This window comes from Ricinus communis, chromosome 2, assembly GCF_019578655.1.
Source record: "Ricinus communis isolate WT05 ecotype wild-type chromosome 2, ASM1957865v1, whole genome shotgun sequence".
Taxonomy (NCBI): Eukaryota; Viridiplantae; Streptophyta; class Magnoliopsida; order Malpighiales; family Euphorbiaceae; genus Ricinus; species Ricinus communis.
Window position 1 is genome coordinate 23,144,496 of NC_063257.1, and position 11,598 is coordinate 23,156,093.

An 11,598-nucleotide genomic window follows, 5' to 3' on the forward strand; every position below is an offset into this window, starting at 1 on the left:
AAATAAACTAAATAAACTAAAAGAAATTATCAAAATAGAAATAATGTTCCAATTTTTTTTTTTTTTTGTAGTAATTTCCGTAGTGATTCCAAGAAAGTTTTTTGAATGAAGTTATACAATATAGTTTCTTTATTAATTTTTATTAATATTATTAATATTTTTATTTTTATTTATTTATTAATATTTATTTAATTATTTTAATTATTTAATAAATTAATATTTAATTATTGTAATATTAGTTTTCTATTTTATTCTATAGTTGTCTAAGGAATCTCTCGATTCAGAATCAAGAGAATATAAGCGGATGTCATAGATGACAAATTGATTTCTTTCTCTACCTATATCATATCACTCTATTTTTTGAGTGCTGTCTATAATCTATAATGATAATGTTTGATAAATGATTGATAAATAAAAATAAATAAAAAGTGCTCAATTGAACTTTTTCTTTCAATTGGTATTTTTGTTTATCTTCGTATCTTTTATCTTTCAAAAAATCAAACTTAGGAAAGTACTTTTGCTTTACAAGTATATGTATAAAAATGTTTATTTAGTTTCTATATGCTTACTATAACTAGTTATTTCGGTTTTCTACTAGCAGCTTTAACTATAACCTCAGTTCTATTTATTGGTCTGAGCAAGATACGACTTATTTGAAATAAATTGAATGAACAATTTATAAAAAAATTTATAAAAAGAAAAGGAAGTTTTTCGGCAGTATTCCATCTATTCTCTAGTTCTTTACCGTGTTAATTTTCAATTCTTGCTTATTGAGATTTTTCTTATTGAGATTTTGCTTATTGAGATTTATGGGCGATATGAATTAATATTTAAGGATAGATATTACCTTTCTTTCCCCTCTCTTTTTTTTTTTCAAATAAATTGAAATGATTGAAGTTTTTCTATTTGGAATCGTCTTAGGTCTAATTCCTATTACTTTGGCCGGATTATTCATAACTGCATATTTACAATACAGGCGTGGTGATCAGTTGGACCTTTAATTAATTAATTAATTAACACCTTGTTTTTTTGACCTCCTCTTTTCTTTAATCCACAGGAGGTCAAATTCAGAGATTGCTCTTCAATTTTTTCTGTATAAAATTTGATCTAACAAAACAAGAACAGAATCACGCTCTGTAGGATTTGAACCTACGACATTGGGTTTTGGAGACCCACGTTCTACCGAACTGAACTAAGAGCGCTTTCTTATCTCAATCACAAAAAATCAGACTGTAAGTAAAAAGATTCTTTTTTTAACTACTCCAATATATCTTGAATGCCTATACTATCATATATAATATGATAAAAATAAAAGATTAAGTATGGCCAAGTTTAATTGATCTCAATTGATCCCTCGTTATTACTTAGAGACGAAGTAATAGGTAGGGATGACAGGATTTGAACCCGTGACATTTTGTACCCAAAACAAACGCTCTACCAAGTCGCTGCTACATCCCTTTCAATTGGTTTACAATGTTATTGTAAAGAATACCCGTTTTGTTTTCCACATACTTATTTCATTTTCTCCATTGATATACTTTTTCTTTTTATCTCATATCATATATTATATTCATATATTATATAATAATATCACTTATTATATCTTATTATATAATGATATACTTACGTAATAATAAAATATAATGATAAACTTACGTAATAATAAACTTACGTAAATTTCGTGAATGCTCGGGAGAACATTTTTTCTTTGTTTAAGAAAAGGAAAATCTTATCTAGCAAATTGTTATACATTTTAGTTTGAATTAGAGATTTTGCTTACAAAACAAATGCAAGTGTCCTTTAACTACATATACGTCTGATATATATGTATAATCATTATATATTATTACAATAAAATAAACATTATTTATTACAATAACAATAAAGAATAAAGAAGGAGGGTTTTAAATGCGAGATCTAAAAACATATCTATCTGTGGCACCAGTAATAAGTACTCTATGGTTTGCGTCTTTAGCAGGTCTATTGATTGAGATCAATCGTTTTTTCCCGGATGCGTTGACATTCCCCTTTTTTTCATTCTAGTTATCAACGTGCGCGTGCGGGAGGTGAAGAAGATTAGAGATACAATTAAATATTCGTGACTACTGCCCCCCTCCTCTTTTTTTATTTAATTAGAATAAGTTAGAAAAGAAAAAAGAATAAAAGTGGATTCAACCGCAGTAAAATAAAATTCAGAACTTGGGGCGCCAGCTTCAAGTAAAGTAAACTAACTTCAATTAAATTATTAAATTAAGATAAGAGAAGGGAAGTAGAAATTTGATTATTGCAACAGTATTATACAAGATGCTTAAATGAAATATTGTACTATGATTCTAATCTAAACTTATAATCTAAATATAGTTTAGAATCTTTGTATTACTTATTATTACTATATTAGTTGCAATGAAATCTTTCGAAATTGGATTTCGAGTTAGCAACTTATATTTTTTTCATTCCTTTCTTCTTCACTTCGGATCGAAAAATCGCCAACTCAGCTCTTTTTTTATTATTATTTAATTTAGAGTACTTTCTCGATGCCAACGCAACTTATCCTTTTGGAGCATCTTCTGGAATCGTATAACTGTCAAAAGTGAGTGACTGTTCATCGGAACTGTTATAGTCGGAATACTCATAAGTCCGATACCAGCATAGACACCTGAATAAACAAAGGCTTCAAGCTTGACATAGGCCCAAGCGAACTCTTATACAGTAAAGTTGTTATTCTTAAGTTGGCATAGTCACAATTAAGCCAATGTTGTAATTCTTGAGGATGATTCTTTGGGGGAAGAGGGTATTTCCATCGCAAAGGATTCAGATTCAATCCAGCCACAGGTGCTGCGTTCTGTTAGGCTATAGATTACAAGAACAAATGTTGTTCGTAGATAAAGCTGATTCGGAATTGTCTTTCATTTCAGGGCATAACTTGTATCCATGCGCTTCATATTCGGTTAGAGTTTGCTCCAAGAAATATAGCCATCCCTACCCCCTCACGTCAATCCCACGAGCCTCTTATTTATTCTCATTCGATCACGATGGCGGGGGAACAAGTCAAAATAGAGGTCTTTCATATCTTTCGAGATCCACCCTACAATATGGGGTTAAAAAGCCGCGTTGCATTAGTAAAGTAAAGAAATCCTTCCATCAAAATTCCATATTCCATAAAGGATAAAGTAAATCCGCGGTTCCTAATGGAATTGGTAACAAAGCAACCTTTTACTTAACTTAGAAAGACAAACATCTGGGCAAGGGAAAGCGCAGAGACAGGATTTACTTTTTGAGTTAAGTAAAGATGACAAAGACAGTTCATGTTGACTCACTGAAAGGATCCGTTCGTTGGCGAGGACTTGGAGGATTTCTCGGATTGGACTTGGACTTTCCTTTATGTTGAAATCCCGTAAAAAAGAGTTGCCAAAGAGGCCTCTCTAAATCGTGGGGCCCGAAACAGTGTTGATATGGCCGGTAGTGGTTTGATCTTGCAAGATCAAACCAAGAATAGCCTTTGGCTGGGAAAGCAATTCTTGCTCTCCGGAAGACTACAATCACCGGTTGGGTTGGTCCAACCAAGAAAAACATGGGAGTCTTTGGCGTCAAAGTGCTTATCTTCTCTTACGATATTTCTATTTTATTCAAGTCCAATCATGTTAATTTTCATTGCATTTAAAAAAAAAACCAAAGAGAGAGAAAATAGTTTCATAAGTCGATTTTTCTTTAATTTTTGCCAACTCTAATAAGGTTTAGATGATCTAATAATACCAAAGAATTTTATTTCTTGCTATTTATGTGACAAGATTAATGTTGCAGCAATTGATTTTTATTTAAAATTCAATGTATAAACTATTGATAGTGTTAATAAATTTGAACAAGAATTGTTAATGCGGTAATTCTTATTGCACTAAAGTGTAAAAAAAAAAAAAAAAAACTACATAACCTTTTGAATTAAAAGGTTAAATGATAGGATCAAATTTTACACTTTCTCTATTGAAGAGCAATTCAAATTTAAAAATAAAGATGTGAACAGAAAAGATAATATTTAGAGAAATGGTAGGATAAATATAATGCAAACATCTAGGAGCAATGCATAAGCTTCATTTGAAAACAGAAAGCAAATTTCATATAATTTTATAGCCATGGCTCTACACTTATTAGAACATGAAGCGAAAGTGTGGAGAAAACTAACAAGCCATGCAGTTAGAAACACAAAAGAAATCAACAGCATCTTCTTGGGATGCAAAGGTGGCCAGTCATGTGCCAACTTTCACCTCCATCAGGATATGCATAAGGGCATGACGGGGTGTAGGAATCCTTTAGAAGCAGGTTCCATGTTGCATTTGGATCCTCAGTTGAGAACATGGTCCAAGTAGGAGTGGAATTCTCATATCTACTATGTGTGATGCGATTGAACTTCTTCACATCCTTGTTCTTATTTATGTCATCAGGGTCAATATCGACAGTGAATACATCTCCATAAGGCCTCACGGAATGCAAGAAGAGAGGTAAAGAAATTGGATCAGCAGACACTGCAGCAAGATCCGAAGTCACAGCAATGCTCATTCCATCTGGACTGAAAAATGGATGGTTCACATGTCCTGCAAGATCATCTCCACCTTTTATCACTCTTATCACCACGGAAGGATCGTTCACCTTCACCAAAAACACTGCAAAATATCCTGGATCGAGACCATTATCTGTTTCTGGTGCATCTTTAGGCTTATCGCGGGTTGACGAGAATACTATCCAATCTCCCCTTGGAGACCATTGGCAATGTGTGTCCGTCCAAGGTCCATTTGTAAGCCTCGTTACTTTTCCATCCCCGTACTCCCCCACTTGTGCATCCTCCATTATATATAGATTCTTATATTTCTTATCTCCTCCATCTCTTGTGGATCGAAAAACTAATTTTGTTCCTGTTAAAACTCTCAACCCCAAAATTAGAAACTATATTATAATCAAGACCCTTTTGTCATCCAAACAATTAAAGTGAATAATTCTTAGTAAACTAAGAGTTGGTAAACAATTCTAGTGTATAAGAATGGCTTTTACACAAGGAACAACTAATTAGGAAAAGCTAGTTACCATCTGGACTGGTGGACGGGAAAGCATTATTAAATCCTTTGGTGAGTTGTCGACGCCGCCGGGCACCACTAGCCACATTGGGGATGGCGCAGATTTGCAATGTCTGGCCAGCGTTAAAAGAAGGTCCCATGCATACATAGAGTGTATCATCTTGTGGATTTTGGCTCCAAACTGGTGAGAAGATATTGTCTGGGCCTTTCGTCTAGATAAAACATCAATTATATACCGATATAAAGTACGAAAACAATATTAATTCTTGTAATATGTAGCATACCTCGAAAACAATGCGCAATCCATCGCTATCAGCTACCCACACGGCTTTGAACTCATTGTCAACGAATGCAAGCTTGGAGCCATCTTTGGAAAATGTTGGAAATACACCTGACACCCTAAACAGTCCTACATCTGGATGTGGTGAGTTGAGCTTATGGAAATGTCTTTGGATATCATCTCCATGCTGCGCAATTAACAATCGGCTTAGAATTCGTTAAAACAATTTGTAATTAAAAGAGCACAACGCATTCATTAGCGTAATACGTACGTTGAGAAGGTCGCTTTTGCAACGATGGTAACCTATGCGCTTCCCACCATCTACTACAAAGGGGTTGTAATGGTCAGCCTTTGGTCTAGTTTTCTGAGTGATTTGTATGGGTTGTTGTGGTGCTGTTGAATCAAAAATCTCAATGTGCCGATACTGTGCTTCTACGCGTATGTCACTGAACTTTGATTTCTGACGGATAGTTGCCACCGCCACTTTGGTGGAATTGATGGCTGCCGGAGTTATGGCATCAATTCCATCTGGAGTCACACGAAGGGTTTCTGATGTTTGACCATTGCTAATGTCTGCTCGGAATACACTCCAGAATTCCCCAACCTTTCGATGGAAAAATATAACGTTGTCACTTCCCCATGTTGGCCATCCACCATTTTTTATAACTTTCATGCGTCCTAAGGGTTGCTTCTCTACGTTCATCACATGAATGTCAGTCTGTAGATCTTCAATCTCGCCATTCCAACCCTTTCCTTGGAATGACGCCACTGCTACTTTTCTTCCAGATGGTGATACAGATGGGCTTAAATCATTTACTCCTGTTGATCAAGCAGAATAAGTGGAGAAATCAAATCAAATATTTGTATTGCATTTTTGTTGTTAAACTTTAACCGCTAAGTTTGATTGTATTATTATTAGTCTTGAAATTTATTTTTCTCCAAAAATTTTAATTTTTTTCCACTTGTACCTTTTCTTTTTTATAATTTTATAATATAGCAAATCAACATGAAAAGCTAAATATCATCTAATGATGATAGTAAATTATATTTTATTTAAAACAAAAGTTAATTACTTTATAATATATTTTCTTGTTAGAAGAAAGACAAAAACAAAATTGTGAACTGATCATTAGAATTTGGACATAACGAGGTTAGCGCTGGCATTTTTAATTAGTAAAACCTACAGATCACTTTATGAGCTCAACTTGCAAGGTTTTTTGAAACTAAAAGTGCATTGAATTCTTTTAGCCATCATTTGGAGAAATCTATATTTCCTATATTTGTTTACTAACAAAATGAAAGTAGACTTCATTAAAAAAAATATTAAATCCTATAAATGTTTTTAATAATAGAAATTAATAAGTTGGAAAAGTAACCTGACGGAGTGAGGCGGTCAGTCTTTCCGGTCTTAAGATTAGTTTTATAAACGACAGTCCAAGGCTGACGACGATCCTTTGACGGGTCCTTGGTGGTGACATATATAAGAGAGCAATCGGCAGTACGACTACCAACCTTATAACCACCGGCAATGCAACCACTGTCTTCCATACGGACACCATCGAATGTGCCATAGACATCAGCGAAACTGAAGACTTTAACACTGGGTGGATTGTCGTTAAAGCGAAGAGCAATATGAAGCGTCTCAAGGTTGTTGTCTCGTTCGGATACGAAAATCAAGCCTGAGAGACGACCCGAGTCAACATCAGATCCTTTGGCTTCGGAAGCCAACTTTGGGCGCTTGATAATGGTCTTGAGAGCTTCAGGTGGAATGAGTTGGCAGTTGTAATTGTAGGACAATCCATCAGTCATGTGTAGCTCATCCTGCCTTGACGTTGGTGGAACCGAACAGGAGAATATGTCCAGTGGCACAGGTGGTCTGTAGGTTGCAAAGAAGGCAATGCTACCTCTCTTCTCTGCCATCTACAAGGATTGTTTTCCTTTGTGTTTATATTTTCTTTATGCTGGTTTCACTGTTGAGAGTAACTATACACTCCAGGCTATGAAGAGATTGGTATAAAAAGGGGTATGGATACGTAATCGGACAGGTTAGAGGATCAGGATGTGAAAACGCGCTGGTCAATCCATTCAGATCGGTGAAGGAGGAGCATGTGATCACGTTTTTCATTTTGTTGTTTTTAAATACATGTATTTACGTATTCCCATACAATAAACAATTTTCTTTTGATCTGATACAATAATAATATTGGTGGACTCAGATCTCAGTAACCCAAATCTTAACCACGTGCAATAAAATACTATTTTTATTTGATCCATGTCTTGATCTATGGGACAATGTCATTTATGGCGTTAATACAAAATATAAGTATTCTTTTCTTTGATATAATCACGTGTCTGTCCTGATGTAAATAAATGGGTACTTTTATTTGAAAGAACTGAACTCAACCGCAAATTCCGGATATGTAATCATAGTTAGATGAGGTTCGTTTTTTTCAGTAAATGCATTCGATTTCAGAATTAGAGATGATTCGTTTCTTCAATATATGCACTGGACTCGATGATTTTTTATAAGTAATTTATAAGCTTTTTTCTATCGGAAATGAAGTTCTGATAATATTAGAATATTATATCTAAAACACCAAAGCAAAAGAATAAGAAGATGAACAGTAGAAAAAATAGTTACTCATTAATGTGTTTGATGGATAAATTTCACTGCAGATAATAATTATATATTTCAGTGTATTTTTTATTTTTTAAATATAAAATATTTTCAAATTAACTCTATATTATATATGAAGAGTCAAATTTCACCCTCTACTCTATATTTAAAAAATACGCTCTAAATGTTTATGCATTTAATTTAGTTGAAAATTTTACTAGAATATTATTATCGCACTCTATCATTATAAGTTATTTTTTAATTATAGACTATTAACTACTATTATTTTAAATAATTTATTTATTTTATATATTCTTCTACTAATATATATTATTAATGAATTTATATATAATTTTTAATTATTTATATAAATTAAAATTTTATATTTTAATTTTATAATTGTTAAGTAACATTAATTAAATTTTAAAAATAAATAAATAAATTTAATAAATAAAAATAATATATTTAATTGATAAATAATTAAGTACTATATATTTACTAATTTAGTATTTAATTATGTCAATAAATTATTAAAATAAAAATAAAATTTATATTTATAAATTTATATGGCATTGTAAATCTGTGATATATTCAAATCGCTCATTAATTAATATTTATAATTTTTATTTTTTTAAAAATAAAAATATTAATAGAAAAATATTTTTAAAAATTCTCTCAACTAGTTAAAAGAAAAAAACACAAAACCGACGTGGTTGGATAAGGATTGATTTGAATAATAGAGGTTGATGCGATCTGTAATGAGCATGAGTCGACAATATTGATGACTTCCAAATTGACTTCATTAACAAAAGATTTCAGGGAACAAATACATGGCACGTTCTCCAAACTGCACTAAAATTTTATACATTCAATCATTTTCTTTTGAAATATGATAATTGATACACTAAATTATTTCTTTCTAAAATATTGATAATTAGAAAATTAGTTTATATATTTACTAAATTTTTAAGAATTTACGATTTAATATATAAATTTAATAAATATTTTATATTAGTATATAAAGCGGACAATAACATATTATAAATTATCAATATTAGTTTTTTTTAGAGAGAATTAAAAAGATGATGTACAAATTTATTGAAATTTAATTATTAAATTTTTAAATTTTTAAAAATTAAAATTTAATTAATAGTTATTAATATTTGAGTGCATCCAATCAATCACTATATAAAAATACTAATGTAAACAAACTAAATCTAATTATGTTTTCATAGTGAAAAAAATGTCTATATTTAAAAAAGTAAATGTTTCATTTAAATATTATAAAGCATAAAGATAAATAAAAAATAAATAGTATACATACCATAAGCAGAAGTATTAGTAGTTAATAATATAATTAATATTATCATTTCCAGTAATAATCGAATTTATTTTTAGATGTTTTGTGATGATAGATTAAAGAAGACAATGTATTATTCTATGTTAAAATTTCTTTCTGAAAAGATATATAAGAATGATAATAATAGTGAGGGAGGTATACTACTCTATTAGAAGTAGATATTTGGCCTTTTATTCTTTTTAAAATACTAAATTGATAATATATTTTAAAATTTCAAATCTACAACTGTTATTGTTGACTTGCTATATACATTATATAAATATCTACTAGATTTAAAAGTTTAAATACTTAATTGTTACATATCTTTTTTCTTATATATATATATATATATATATATATTCAGTTTCATACACTTCAATATTAATAATTTCTAACCGCACACATTTAATTTAATTTATAATAATTTAAATACTTAATTATTAAATTCTAATAAATTCACACACTATTTTTATAATTATTTCTTTGATATATGTTAACTTTTAAACAACTTCTAATTTAAATTATTGTTCTTTAAAGAAAATATAGTATTTGGGGCATTACTTATCCTAACAGGATAATAAAAATTCCCATAAAACAATTTCACTTCCATTAAGGTTAACATTACGCTTTAATAAGAGGTATAATCTTATTTTGTGCTCATATAATAAGAAGTTTGAGGATCAAATTATATTTTTTTATCAATTTAGTTCTTTAATCGTATTGACTTTCAAAATGGAAGAAAATTTTAGTGCAATAAATAAAATATAGGAAATTTGTATATTATATAAAAATCAAGGGGCAAATAGTATAAAACCAAACCTAATTAATGATTACCTAACATAAATTTTGACAGAAGGAGTTTTTAAAATAAAACTATAAAATAGAAGAAAGAAAAAAAAATATTTTTCAAATATTAGAAGGCAACTAGTATAATATTAAAAAATACAAAAAGTAAATAGTAATTACCCAATTAGCTAATATTTCTCCTTTATATACATCTTACTGAACAAAGGGTCTCAAGTCATAAGATGTTTGCTTTTCAAAATTTGAAAAAGGTGATAAATGAAACAATTTGTCTACTACGTCTGACATGATTGGTACACTTTTCATACGTAGTAGGGGTATCCACATTACCTCTACCTTCTAGAATATTTTGTTTTTCTTGTTAGACTTTGTTATCTATAATAATAATCAATAAATAATCCATAAAAACACATACAAATCATAGATATCAAAACTCATATTGATCATCAAATCCTAATATCAAAACTATCATGTCATAATTATTAAGAAAGTTTAACCATAAATATTTGTCTCCATTATAGCAATCAAATCTTTTGTAGAATGAATGATGAACGAGTGCTTGAATCAACAAGTATAGCTTTCCTCAGTCAAATCTCTGAATTCTTTAAGATTTTTTGTCTTTTGTGTCTGATGGGAAGAAAATAGAAGTTGTCGTATGACTTGACATATTGGAAACCATAACTTAGGAGTCTTTATATACTAATATAATATGATCCAATTAAGCCTATATCAGTTAGAAAACGGTATCCACCCATTTAATCCATACCAAAATCTAGAAGTATATAGGTTCTATATAAAAGAATCATTTTAAATAAGCCCACTAATAAAACAACTATTAATATAATTGTTATTAAATATTTAAGCCTACATAATATAGATCAAATAACCTAACAATCTCTCGCTTGGGCTACATATGAAACTTGAAACAATTATATCAAATGAAATTTTTATGTATACACTATCTTGTTATTTCTTTAGACTTCTCCTTAGGTATAATCTGGTTCATTTTCTATATTATTATGAGATCATGGTGGCTTTCATCATATATAGGTGTGACTAAACCTCCCATGCTCACCATATTAATATATTCAATAACATAGATCAAGTATGGATAAGTGGCATGGAAATTACATACAATGTAATCTCAAAATATGCCTATTTTTAACTGGTTCTACTTTATTCTTTATAGAGATCAATCCATAATCACAATCAAATTCAAAGGTATAAAAATGAAATGAATCATAAACTTTATTATGCATAAATATAACCATTGAACATATATCAAATCATGGAACATCCAAAATTAAAACTCTCACTAAATCAAGGTATCACTAAATATGCCTACACACATATGAGCGATGTGCTCATTAAAGACCTTAGGTGGCAAACCCTTAGTCAACGGATCTGCTATCATAATGTTTGTCCCTATATGTTCTATATAAATTTGACCACTTTAAACTCTCTCTTTAACAGATAGAAACTTGATGTCAATATA

The 11,598-nt window shown here is 30.2% G+C and overlaps 1 protein-coding gene and 1 non-coding gene across 2 annotated transcripts; both read right to left on the reverse strand.

Annotated features, from left to right (window-relative positions):
* Positions 1-1,128: 1,128 nt before the first annotated feature.
* On the reverse strand, positions 1,129-1,202 carry TRNAW-CCA. Its single transcript has one exon. It is a non-coding gene; the product is annotated as a tRNA-Trp (tRNA).
* A 2,864-nt stretch (positions 1,203-4,066) lies between these two features.
* LOC8274801 lies at positions 4,067-7,454 on the reverse strand. Its single transcript, XM_002524108.4, has 5 exons — positions 6,720-7,454; positions 5,615-6,162; positions 5,348-5,530; positions 5,074-5,275; positions 4,067-4,904 (listed from the first exon to the last, which is right to left on the reverse strand). Exons 1-5 carry the CDS (start codon positions 7,261-7,263, stop codon positions 4,207-4,209), a joined length of 2,175 nt encoding a protein of 724 aa, XP_002524154.1. The 5' UTR covers positions 7,264-7,454; the 3' UTR covers positions 4,067-4,206.
* Between the last annotated feature and the right edge of the window lie 4,144 nt (positions 7,455-11,598).